This window comes from Haematobia irritans, chromosome 2 (genome assembly GCF_050003625.1).
Source record: "Haematobia irritans isolate KBUSLIRL chromosome 2, ASM5000362v1, whole genome shotgun sequence".
Classification (NCBI taxonomy): domain Eukaryota; kingdom Metazoa; phylum Arthropoda; class Insecta; order Diptera; family Muscidae; genus Haematobia; species Haematobia irritans.
The window spans coordinates 77,684,708-77,697,686 of NC_134398.1; the positions used below are offsets into that span (position 1 = coordinate 77,684,708).

Below are 12,979 nucleotides of genomic sequence, written 5' to 3' on the forward strand. Positions count from 1 at the left end.
TAAAAGGTTTTGAACAAGAAAAAGGTTTAGACTATGATCAAACATTAAGCCCTGTTGCAAGGATGACAACAATAAGATCGTTATTAAGTGTTGCTGCAACGGAAAATCTATATATGATGCAATTCGACGTTTCTACAGCTTTTCTGTATGGTGAATTGGAAGAAGTCATATATATGAAACAAGCCGAAGGGTATAATGATGGAACTGGTAGAGTATGCCAATTGAAAAGAAGCCTATATGGATTAAAGCAAGCTCCAAGATGCTGGAATAATTTATAGAAGAAATGAAGACTGGATTCAAAATTACAACGAAAGAAGCCAATTATTTTCTTGGACTTGAAATTGAAATTGAGAAAGATTATATCAAACTAAACCAAGAAGCGTATGCAAAACTTTCAAGAAAGTTTCAATTTTACGGAATGTAAATCAGTGTCAAACCCAATGGAAAAATCTGAAACCCCTTATAAAGGAGGGAATGTAACAACAGATTTCTCATACAGACAGGCGGTTGGAGCTCTGATGTACTTAATGCTCGGAACAAGAACTTATCTTGCCTACAGTGTTGGGTACTTATCTAGACATATGAAGACATTTTGAAAGTGAATAGAGTATTAAGATATGTGTCCGGAACAATAAGCAAATGTATAAAATATGAAAGAAAGAGTAGTAGTAGTGAGAGTAGTAATCAATTCCTAAATTTTTATATTTATATATCAAATTGTTTTTGTAACGTAGTCTACATATAGTAGTAAGATATATACTTAGTAATAAGGTGTAATAATGTCAAGTTTTTGCAGTCCTTGATTGTAGTCCTAATTATTTTTATAATTTTTTTTAAGTAAATTTAATGTAATTCTTTATTTTCAGTATCCCTGTAACCGTATATGGCCATTTCGGCTTGGTTGTAAAATGAGTTAAATAAATAAAAATAAAGGGACAAAAATTACTCAGATGCTGTAGTGATTCGGATTTTGGAGGATGTACGGAGACTGGTAGGTCGACATCAGGTATTGTAGCTATACTTATGCTGGATCTGCTATATCATGGATAAGCCAACGACAAAAAATTGTATCAACATCAACCACTGAATCTGAAATAATAGCTGAAAGCGAAGCATGCAAAGAATTGATATGGCTACGTCGATTATATAACGAAATTGTTTGCTTGAAGGAAGTTCCTCTCCTCTACATTGATAACACTGCAGCCATTCGTCTTGCACAAAATCCAGAATTTCATCGCAGGACTAAACATATTTCAATAAAACACTTCTTCAAAAGGGAGAAGGTTACTGGGGGCGAAGTCTACGTCTCGCAAATATCTACAGAAAATCAACCTCTTGCAAAAGCGAGACTGAATTTATTATGTAAACATTTGAATTTGTGTTAATTTATAAAACAAGGGAAAGTGTTGGATATGTTTGTCACTTAATAAAATACCTTTAAACACAATATGAAATATGTGAATGATCGTGGTATCATTAGTGCCCACCAATACGGATTTCGACGTGGTTTGTAACCACTGCACACCTAATTCAATTCAGATACAATTGGACGAAATATTGATAGTGGCTCCAGCGCTATCCTCGTATCACTGAATTTGTCAAAAGCTTTTGATCGTGTTAGTCACGTGAAGTTAATAAATTGTACGCTAACTTCCATTTTTTCTGAGTACTCTTGTAAGCTTTTGCAATCATATCTTACGGGTCCCTCTCAACATGTTTCCTTAAAAACTTCAAATTCAGACATTCGTGGTATTAACTGTGGAGTCCCCCAATGATCAATTTTAAGCCCTCTCTTATTTCTCTTGTATATCAACGACATTGTGGATCATATTAATGGCTCTAACTGCATACCTTTTCTATTTGCTGACAATATACATCTATTGTTCCTTGGGATCTCTACCAAAGCTTTGGTTTCATTAGGTAAGACTGTCTTAGAGGATATTAGTCAATGGGTGAATTTAAATGGTCTTGAAAAGCAAAGCCATGTGTTTTTGCCAAATCCGCGTAAATCGGTCTGATCCTGATATAATTTATGACGATGCCAGGCCAGAAATAGTTGACCTAATCAAGTGTATAGGAGTTGTTCTTGACCCTAGATTAGAGTTTGGTAGCCACATTGACTCCAAGATTCGAAGATTTTCTGAATTACCTATTTTACTATTTTTTATATAAAATTATAAAGTCTAATCTCCCTCCACTGTTAAGGGAAAGGTTTATTTTTACAAGAACTACACGTAACCCACAATGAAAATAACACAACTCTATGAGCGATCTTTTTTGGTGCGAACCTGGCAAGCTTGGAATAATCCACTGGAGTTACTCAACTTTTCATTTTCTAACATTGTGTTTAGAAATAATCTCATTGATCATTTTGCTTCACATGGAGATGTATAAGATTTGTCCATGTCATTTAGTCGCTTTTAACAGGCGCTGCTGCTAAGGCAAAAATTTATATTTTTATATTACGTAAATAGTTAATACTAATATATATGGCTGGGGAGCCACTATCGTTATTATTCTAGTACAAATATAAATAAAATTATGTTTTGAATTTGTATCATAGACTATAGATAATTAAGTTTGTAATATTGTTCTGGTCCTTGAAGGCGTTATATATTACAATGGACTGAATAGCCTAAGTGAGCCTGACATATCGGGCTCCCACTATACCTTACCCTCTGCTTCATTCCCCATGTTCCGGAATATGAGGTGTACGCTATCCCTACGTAATGGGGATGTAGCCCCCAGTTCGAAAAAAAAGAGAAACGTAAAAAATTATTCATTGCAAACTAACAAAATGGCTGTAGTTTTTTTAAGATTATTCGAATCAAAATTAATATTTAATTAGGCAAGTCTACCATGATACCGCAGATCTTGAACTTCTCCCAAAGATTAAAGAGCCCAATTTTTTTGTATAGATAATTGAACTATGTATATTGAAAAGAAAGAGAAGTTGTATATTGTTGTTGGTGTTACTCAGAGGAAAAGAACACACCCACGACCACTTCCGGGGCGATAAACATTTACAATCGTGGTACATTTGGCTACCACTTGTGTAACGCCAAATAAATAATGAAAGGCGTGGATTACATTTACGAGAACGCATTATTTAACGTTTTCTACTTATATTTGAGTTTTAATGCGATAGTTGTCTATATGCATATTCTCAGGAAATGTGTATCATAATAAGCTTACCTTAGAATCTTCAATTCGAGTTCGCTTTGTAGTGAACCTGCAAAAATTTGTCTCACATATTCGATTGGAATCATAACTACCATCAACTAACGGTGTCCACCATATTATAAAAGGTATTTGATCTGATGCTGTTTTTGTTGCAGGTCGCTTTCCGTTGTTATCGCCTTGAAGTATTTGAAATGTTGCCAAAAGGAATGCTACAAGTATTAACAAAATTAACAGTTTCCTCCATTTACTAATATTCAGCATGATTTTTTTGGTAATCGGTATGTTTGTGCATATGTATCATTCTCAGTCTAAAAAATTTGAGCAATACCAACAATAAGCTTCATTTTTAATATAAAACCAAACAAAACTCCTGTTTGAAATTAGTCATTCTTTTGTTCGTGTAGAATTTTAATGTACCACAATTTAAAAATACGAATATTTATATTTAAATGTATGTATGTTTTCGAATTTCTTATCACAAGCAGTCAATACGTTGTGAATTGCAATTCACAGGAGTAAACAAATAACAGGTGTTTTCAAATAACTGTGACCAGTGTTGCCGTGTAAATTTTATTTTTGCATATGGTTTACATTTTTCCCGTGGCATATCTACTGTAATCATACAAGATTTCAGCCTAAATCTACTCTGAGGATATTTCAGCATAAAGCCTAGTACTAAGATCACGTTTTCACACGAAAAACTGTTATACTCCATATAAAAAAAGGTTAGCACGGAATAAATGCGAAATCTTTGTTTTGAGCATTTTAAAGCAAATATTTATACAACCCTGGATTTTTCGCACGAAAAAATAGGCAGGTATATTATTTCGCATAAATAAGTTAACATCCCTGGGTTTGAGACCCTATTTACGGAGATATATGAAGATGTTCGTTTTTCGCATAAACGAACTTAGTCCTAGGACTTGATCAAAATATAATCGTCTTCATACATATTTTTGTACTTTTAGTTTAGCGTTTTGGTGAAAAACACGAACATAGTACTCACCTTTAAGGTGGGTATTAAGTTCGAGTTTAGCCGCTAAAATCGTCATTTTTTCACGATTACTTTTCTTTAACAATCCATTTTAAGGAATATAAATTTTGTGAAAATTTGCTTTGGGATATTCCCCATCAAGTTATAATGAAATCTGCGACAAATATGTATAATTTTATTACGTTTTTTACTCATTTAGTTTTCACTTTAGTGAAAATTAGCGGCTAACTCGAACTTAATACCCACCTTAACAATCGAAACTACAGGAAACTAAAGGTTGGTATTAAGTTCGAGTTTAGCCGCTAAAAACGTAATTTTTTCACGATTACTTTTCTTTAGTAATCCATTTTAAGGAATACAAACTTTGTGAAAATTTGCTTTGAGCTTTTCCCCATCAAGTTATAATAAAATTTGCAACAGATATGTATAATTTCATGCATTTTTCTTACTGATTTAGTTTTCACTTAAGCGATTTTAGCGGCTAAACTCGAACTTAATACTCGCCTATAGTGTAGAAGTAGTTTATATTACATACATGCTGAAAAAACACAACAAAGATATTAAAACAACGATTCCAATAAATAACCTGGCCTTGGTGTGAATGGAATGTGAGATATAATAAACACTATTTGTATCGGCACACCCCATTCAACGGTAGTTGAAAACATTCAATTAGCAAACATTTTAATTAGTACAATAATGGCTAGAAGAGCCGCTGGTTTTGTGATTTTTCGTCGCATATGTGATGAAATTGAATTTCTTTTACTTAAGGTATCACCATTTAATAATGATACACACCAAATACTATAATTCCAATTATTTGAAGGCATCTTATGGCGATTTCCATTGGTCATCGCCAAAGGGCCACGTTGACCCAGGGGAAGATGACTACACTACAGCAGTAAGAGAAACAAAAGAAGAGGCTGGGTGAGTTAAATATGGTGATAGAATGTATGTTTGGATAACTTACAATTTACTCTTTCGTGTAGATATTCTGAGGACGACTTAATTATATACAAAGAAAATCCAATCATTTTGAATTACGAAGTTAGAGGCAAACCAAAGGTTGTTGTATACTGGCTGGCCGAGTTGAAGGATGTCTCCAAAGAACCTACCCTTTCAGACGAGCATACCGACATGAAGTGGTTAAACCGGGAGGCAGCAAAAGATATTGTTGGATTTAAAGATAACCAGGAAATGATTGACAAGTTCTACAATATTATTTTAAAATTGAATATAAAAAAATAGCAATTTATAGTGAGCAATAGAATTAACCTATAATATTTAAAAATCTAGAAAATAAAAGAAGTTCAAAAACAAGTTTATGTTCAGAGTTAAATTCGTAACCTTTCCACGTTTATTTTTTTATGCCCGGAATGAATCTCTAACAGAAATTTCCGTCGCATGTCAATAAGAAAAATTATTGAGGCACCACGTTTATGCAAATTTATGATAACATCCCAATAAACACAGGATGAGCGTTTTTCAAATGCAACACCTCTTCAGTTTGAGGGTAAATATCATTTTCAACATAAATTCAACTTGACTTGAAAAAGCTCATCTTCAATTCATCTTCAAATTGTTTGCGAATTACAACCAATTTGAAAACCAACCAATTACAAAATGTTGACGAAAACTTTGAAAATGTGTTGAAGATAATTGGAGAAAACTTTGACAAAACACTACCCTGAAATGCAACGAAAAAACCACATGGTTTTCAATACTACTTTGGACAACAAAGTTCGTGGAAGAAATACAAAAATGTGGAAATTTTTTAATAATCAATTGAAATTGCTTATAATAATTGGTAAGTAAAACTAAAACACGAAATGAAAACTTTAAGGAAGTCACTAAACTCAAATCTCTTTGCAGACAACTAAAATATTTGGATGCTGATTCTTGGACACATTAAGAGGCTGGCCGATGAAAAATGGTAGTGGCTTATCGAGAAGAGAAAGTTTCCATAAATCAAAGTGCAACCAAAAAAACTTGGTATTTATGCTTTTCCATATCAACAACTACTGGATGGTAATTCGCAATTCACAAAATAACAAATTAAACCGATGATGCGATATAAATTAAACTATCGATGTGATATAGTTTAATTTATATCGCATCATCGGTTTAATTTATTGTTGTTAATTTATTTTATATTGTTATTTTGTGAATTGAAATTGCTGGAAATTTATTGCAATTATCTGGACATCGAGTTCCTGAAAATTGCCAGTATTTTAATAACAACAATTTTGTAACACCAACGTTCTTGAGGAAATCACGAAGTACGTGGTCAGTTGGAAGAAATACAAATTGGTAAGTCAAAATAAAAAGTGAAATGAAAACATAATGGAAATCACAAAACTCGATTGTTTTGCAGAAAACTAAAATCATTGAAAGGTATATTCTTGGAAGATGTTGGCCGATGAAAAACCGATGAAGGAAACAGCAAAGAAAAGTTTTCAGAAAACTTACAAAGTGCAACCAATTAAAACAAAGTGCAACAATTCCTATATCAAGAACTTCTGGATGAAAATGTGCATCATCGGTTTAATTTGTTATTTTGTGAATTGAAATTGCTGGAAATTTATTCCAATTATCTGGTCATCAAGTTCCTGAAAATTGCTAGTATTTTAATAACAATTTTGTAACACCAACGTTCTTGCGGAAATCACGAAGTACGTGGTCAGTTGGAAGAAATACAAATTGGTAAGTCAAAATAAAAAGTGAAATGAAAACATAATGGAAATCACAAAACTCGATTGTTTTGCAGAAAACTAAAATCATTGAAAGGTATATTCTTGGAAGATGTTGGCCGATGAAAAACCGATGAAGGGAACAACAAAGAAAAGTTTTCAGAAAACTTACAAAGTGCAATCAATTAAACCAAAGTGCAACAATTCCTATATCAAGAACTTCTGGATGAAAATGTGCATTACATCAATTTACATCCCGTCATCAGTTTGATATTTTGTGATTTCCTCTTGCTGGAATCTATTCTAACACACAAGCCAGCAAGTTCCTCGATAGTAATTATTTCAAATTGCCAGCATATTAATGACACCAACATTATGGAGGAAATGGAATTATACATGTAAAAATGTTTAAGATATTTAAAGTTGTATTCATAGTTTTATTTATTAATACGTTTAATAAGATATTTACATTTTGATTGGTATTATATTATTATTTTTATATATTATTAATGTTATTTTTAAGTTTATTATATTTGTTAACGAAAAAAATAATAAAATTTACAAAATCCCTAGAAATTTAGTATTGACTTTCAGTTAGAACTAGGATTGACTTTCATACAAATTGTGGTTTGAAAGTATTCGCAACAATGGTCATTTTTTATTTTTCTCACATTGAAAACTGTTTGAAAAATTATTGAGTAGCGATGCATTTCAATTTGAGGATTATAATTGAGAAATTATTGCTATTGTGTTGAATTTTACTGTTGAGGGTAATGTCTGTTTTTTGTTGAGAACGCGATTTTCTCAACAATTTCTCAACTTGAATATTACCCTAATCCTTTGAAAAAATGTTTGAAAAATTATTGAATTTTAGTATTTTTCAAACGTTTGTGTTTATTGGGATTATACTGGGGTGCTTAATGCGAAAGTACTTCTTATTTGGACCCGACAAGAAAGAGGCTACGGAGGAAATAGACAAGTATGGAGGGTGCTCATGATGGTCCGTGGATGATGAGTTAGGTCACTGCATTCAATTAATGGTATAATGGATAGATGCAGGGCCGTCTTTAACCTTTTAGATGCCCTGGGCATAATAGTATAATGGGGGCCCGATGACAGTATCGATTATGCCTTCGGACTTAACTTATAGTGTACACAATATATGGGATATGTTCGACACGAGTACTGTCGTCCGGAATAACTGATAGTCTGTAAGGCGCATTAGTGATTAACAATCTACGTACGAATTCAATTATATTAGAATTCAAGAAATGTCAATTTATTAATTCTTTTGTAAAAAATGCGAAAGATTACACACAAAAAAATATCAATGAATGTTCTTGTCAATACAATTAAACTTATGTTTAAATTTGAGCTAACGACGTAATTTGTAAATACAATTAAGATTTTACTAATATTTTGTCACATCAGCAACCAATTTTGTTATATCAACAAAAATTTTCTTTAACAACAATTTATTGTAAGTTAAAAAATTATAATATTATTTGGTGTGTACCCAATAAACACAAACGTTTGAAAAATGCTCAATTTCAACAATTTTTCAAACATTTTTTGAAAGGATTAGGGTAATATTCAAGTTGAAAAATTGTTGAGAAAATCGCGTTCTCAACAAAAAACAGACATTACCCTCAACAGTGATATTCAACACATTAGTAATAATATCTGAAGTGTTATCCTCAAATTGAAATGCATCGCTACTCAATAATTTGCCAAACAATTTTCGATGCGAGTCAAATTCAAAATTAACATCGTTGCAAATGCTTTTCAACCTAAATTTGTATGAATGATATACCCACTTCAAATTGAAGGTCAAAGCCAAAATTCTATGAATTTTGTATAATTTATTCATTTTCATCAAAATAAAATATATAATACACTACATTACATAATACACTACAATACCAATTGATAAATAATAATCTTATTAAACATATCAACAAATAAGAAAAAAAAAAACAAACAACAAAACTTTAAATATCTTAAACATTATTAGTAAACACTTTTGCATTGATAATTCGATTTCCTTCCTTTTGGTGTCATAAAACAGCATTAAAATTTATTAACATGCGGGCAATTTGAAATTAGGAACGTACTGGACCGCGTGTTAGAATTGATTTCCAGCAGAAATAAATTCACAAAATATCCATTTGAAACTGTAAATAGCATATGAATTAAACTGAATGTGATGCACATTTTCATCCAGAAGTTGTTGATTTCAACAATTTGTTGTTTTTAGCAATTTTAATTGGCTGCACTTGCAATGTTTCTGGAAACTTTTTCTTGTCGATAAGTCACTTTTTCATTGGTCAGCTTTTTAATTTTTGCAAGAATGTAGCATCCAAAGATTTTAGTTTTCTGCAAGAAGATTTAAATTTAGTGACTTCTCTAAAGTGTTGATTTAATTTTTCATATTGACGTACCATTATTATAAACTATTTGAAGCAGTTCCAGTTAATTGTCCACCATTTTTCATCGATCAGCTTTTTAGTGTTTTCAAGAACGTAGAATCCATAATTATAGTTTTCTGCAAAGAGATATACATTTAGTGATTTCCTTAAAGTTTTATTTCAGTTTTTATTTTCACTTACCTATTTTTATAAACTATTTGGTTATTTGTCTAAAATTTTCCATTTTTTTAATTTCTTGCAATTGACCACGAAATTCGTTGCACAAATAAGTATTGAAAACCACATGGTTTTTTTCGTTGCATTTTAGGGTAGTGTTTTGTCAAAGTTTTCTCATATTATCTTCAACACCTTTTCAAAGATTTCGTCAACATTTTGGCAAATTGGAAGTAATTCGTAAACAATTTGAAGATGTATTGAAGATGAGCTATTTCAAGTCAAGTTGAATTTATGTTGAAAATTATATTTACCCTCAAACTGAAAAGTTATTGCATTTGAAAAACGCTCATCCTGTGTTTATTGGGTAGGAGCTAAGGTAGAATTAAAAATTAAAAAAAAAAATAATAATAATCGATCGATGGTTGAATCGATTAGAATACGCGACAGAGCAGAGCAACTTTAAACGACTTAATTCTTTTACAACTTTTTACAACTCAATGATTTTTTCTCATAGACATCAGAGGTTGGCGCTAGCAAAGATTATAGAAATCTACCCAATAAACACAGGATGAGCGTTTTTCAAATGCAACAACTTTTCAGTTTGAGGGTAAATATAATTTTCAACATAAATTCAACTTGACTTGAAATAGCTCATCTTCAATACATCTTCAAATTGTTTGCGAATTACTTCCAATTTGCCAAAATAAACTAAAATTATGGATTCTACGTTCTTGAAAACATTAAAAGCTGACCAATGAAAAATGGTGGACAATTAACTGGAACTGCTTCAAATAGTTTATAATAATTGGTACGTCAATATGAAAAATTAAATCAACACTTTAAAGAAGTCACTAAATTTAAATCTCTTTTCAGAAAACTAAAATCTTTGGATGCTACATTCTTGCAAACAATAAGAAGCTGGCTAATGAAAAATGAGTGGCTTATCGACAAGAAAAAGTTTCCAGAAACATTACAAGTGCAACCAATTAAAATTGTTAAAAACAACAAATTGTTGAAATCAATCGTTAGTTTAATTCATATGCTATTATCAGTTTAAAATGGATATTTTGAGAATTCCTTCTGCTGGAAATCAATTCTAACACGCGGTCCAGTACGTTCCTAATTTCAAATTGCCCGCTTGTTAATAAATTTTAATGCTGTTTTATGACACCAAAAGGAAGGAAAACGAATTATCAATGCAAAAGTGTTTACTAATAATGTTTAAGATATTTAAAGTTTTGTTGTTTGTTTTTTTTTTGTTCTTATTTGTTGATATGTTTAATAAGATTATTATTTATCAATTGGTATTGTAGTGTATTATGTAGTGTAGTGTATTATTATATATTTTATTTTGATGAAAATGAATAAATTATACAAAATTCATAGAATTTTGGCTTTGAATTTCAATTTGAAGTGGGGATATCATTCATACAAATTTAGGTTGATAAGCATTTGCAACGATGTTAATTTTGAATTTGACTCGCATCGAAAATTGTTTGACAAATTATTGAGTAGCGATGCATTTCAATTTGAGGATAACACTTGAGATATTATTGCTAATGTGTTGAATTTCACTGTTGAGGGTAATGTCTGTTTTTTGTTGAGAACGCGATTTTCTCAACAATTTCTCAACTTGAATATTACCCTAATCCTTTGAAAAAATGTTTGAAAAATTGTTGAAATTTTGCATTTTTCAAACGTTTGTGTTTATTGGGTATAATCTTTGTATTTAACTTCCAATCGTAGTTGCCGAACATGTACATTGTATTGGTACTTTGTTTGGCAACGTATGCTATGGTTTGCAAGATTTTACTGCAGTGTACACTTAAAAGGTAGAATTATTAGCCAGCTGATTGCAATTTTTTATTTTGACAGAACAATTCTGTCAGTTATTGTGTTTTTCTTTGTTGTATTTATGTAGTAAACAAAAGTATCAAAAATATAAGAAAATATATTTCAAAACAAGAAAGTAATTGTTTCAAAAGAGTGGAAGAAATAAAATGAAAACAATGCGGAAATATTCTATTTTTGTCAAAAGAGACACTGCAGCACGTGGATAATTATTTGTAAATTCAAGTGGTTGTTGGCTTTAGATTGAAGTGCTTGGGCGATGATTGATCTATATTTTTATGGAACCAATATTGGATTTGCAAGTAGATACGACTTTTTTGCCTGTCCTAATGTGTTTGATGGTTGGCACCAATCATCCAAATTCCCTCCAGATGAAAGGAATCGGTCCTAACCACATCGAGCTATCACCTGATTCTTTAGAAGCGTATATACAATAAAGTTCGGTAGCAAGTATTTGGAAACTAGTTTCTATTTTTCTTGATTAAAGCTTTTCGTTTTCTTAGGTTGTCCACAAAAATTACCACCTGGACGTTTGACAATATTGTTACGAATTTGATAATTATAGATTTAAGTTTATTTAAATTAGTTTCCGTTAATTTAAAATTTCAAATTGTAACGATAAAATTTCGCTATCACTTGTTGGAATCATCTATTCATTGTCTAGTACTTTCCTTAATTTCTTTTATGTTCTTTTGTTTGCTTATTTTCATATCGAAATGTTAGTTCTTACTCTCTCATAGAATAACAACCCCTTTGCTTTGTTATTTTGCATTCTCATTTCATCTCATTGTCTATTGTCATTGTTGTTGTAGTAATGCGAGCATATATCTATGTGAGTGTATATGTGTTTGGCAGCCACCAGATGAATAACTTAATGGTCGTAGATCCTTCTAGCGTTGTCAAAGAATGTTCTGGCGTTGCCAGAATATTGTAGTGCTGCCAGAATGTTCTCGTATTGCCAGACCGTCATATATAAAAGCGCTCGCATGCTGCTAACGAGTCAGTCTTAATTAAAGCGTCAAACGAATAACATCAGTGTGAACAAATTGTAAAGTGAAGTCATAGTAAATAAATTGTAGATTGTCGTTATTTGAAACGAACAGTATTTTAATTGTCGGGTAATTAAAAACGCCTAAATATAAAAACGTAACAATTGGTGTCGGAAGGGAAATAACGAAAAAAAAATCTACAATGGAGTTTAATGAGCTTCGTGTGGAAGACTTAAAAAAGGAATTGAGCAAACTCGAGCTGCCGACAACAGGAAATAAGGCCCAGCTTCAAAAGCGTCTACTGGAAGAGTTTGAACGGCGTAATATGGACATTGCGACGCATGAGTTTGATTATAAGGAGGACATTGACGAATCAATACTCGTCAATACCAGCAGTGTAGAAAATCCATCTGCGGCTTCAAGTGTTGCGGATTACACCTCAATGCTCAATGTTTTGAGCAAAATGATGGAAGAGAATTCTAGAAAACTGGAAGCAAATTCTCTAAAAATGGAAGAAAATTCAAGAAAACTGCTCGAAGAAAACGCTCTAAAACTGGAAGCAAATTCTAGAAAATTGGAAGAAAAATTCGACGAAAATTCAAAAAAGATGGACGAAAATTGTAGAATTCTCAATAAAAAACTTCAAGAAATTTCTGAAAGCATGGAGAAACGTGTAGACCATATAGA

At 31.6% G+C, this 12,979-nt stretch overlaps 2 protein-coding genes and 3 long non-coding RNA genes across 9 annotated transcripts in view; 3 read left to right on the forward strand and 2 right to left on the reverse strand.

The window, feature by feature from the left end:
- The window catches only part of FucTB (alpha-(1,3)-fucosyltransferase 10), a 47,214-nt gene extending 43,535 nt beyond the window's left edge, over positions 1-3,679 (reverse strand). The window contains exons 1-2 of one of the 3 annotated variants that reach the window (XM_075295362.1): positions 3,512-3,679; positions 3,196-3,392 (exon numbers count right to left, since the gene is read on the reverse strand). In XM_075295362.1, the coding sequence (XP_075151477.1) occupies positions 3,196-3,392; positions 3,512-3,527 (213 nt within the window). In that variant the 5' untranslated portion in view covers positions 3,528-3,679. Of the gene's footprint in view, positions 1-3,195 lie in introns of all 3 variants that reach the window. The other 2 variants (XR_012719331.1, XM_075295361.1) reach the window with 2 other exon arrangements.
- Positions 3,680-4,793: 1,114 nt separating this feature from the next.
- Positions 4,794-5,497, forward strand: Datp (purine phosphoribosyltransferase family protein Apf). Of its 2 annotated transcripts, XM_075295364.1 has the most exons (3): positions 4,794-4,948; positions 5,004-5,104; positions 5,167-5,497. In XM_075295364.1, the coding sequence occupies exons 1-3, from the start codon at positions 4,877-4,879 to the stop codon at positions 5,423-5,425; spliced, it is 432 nt and encodes a 143-aa protein (XP_075151479.1). In that variant the 5' UTR covers positions 4,794-4,876; the 3' UTR covers positions 5,426-5,497. The 2 variants fall into 2 exon arrangements, with proteins under 2 accessions (XP_075151479.1, XP_075151478.1); XM_075295363.1 differs by having other exon boundaries at positions 4,852-5,104.
- A 148-nt stretch (positions 5,498-5,645) lies between these two features.
- LOC142225580 (uncharacterized) lies at positions 5,646-7,447 on the forward strand. Of its 2 annotated transcripts, none has more exons than XR_012719332.1 (4): positions 5,646-5,690; positions 5,833-6,487; positions 6,552-6,880; positions 6,945-7,447. It is a non-coding gene; the product is annotated as an uncharacterized LOC142225580 (long non-coding RNA). The 2 variants fall into 2 exon arrangements; XR_012719333.1 differs by lacking the exon at positions 5,646-5,690 and having other exon boundaries at positions 5,792-5,984; positions 6,050-6,487.
- Positions 7,448-8,793: 1,346 nt separating this feature from the next.
- LOC142223681 (uncharacterized) lies at positions 8,794-9,407 on the reverse strand. Its single transcript, XR_012718855.1, has 2 exons — positions 9,309-9,407; positions 8,794-9,243 (listed from the first exon to the last, which is right to left on the reverse strand). It is a non-coding gene; the product is annotated as an uncharacterized LOC142223681 (long non-coding RNA).
- Positions 9,408-10,157: 750 nt separating this feature from the next.
- LOC142223045 (uncharacterized) lies at positions 10,158-10,840 on the forward strand. The gene is made up of 2 exons (XR_012718515.1): positions 10,158-10,260; positions 10,326-10,840. It is a non-coding gene; the product is annotated as an uncharacterized LOC142223045 (long non-coding RNA).
- Positions 10,841-12,979: the final 2,139 nt, after the last annotated feature.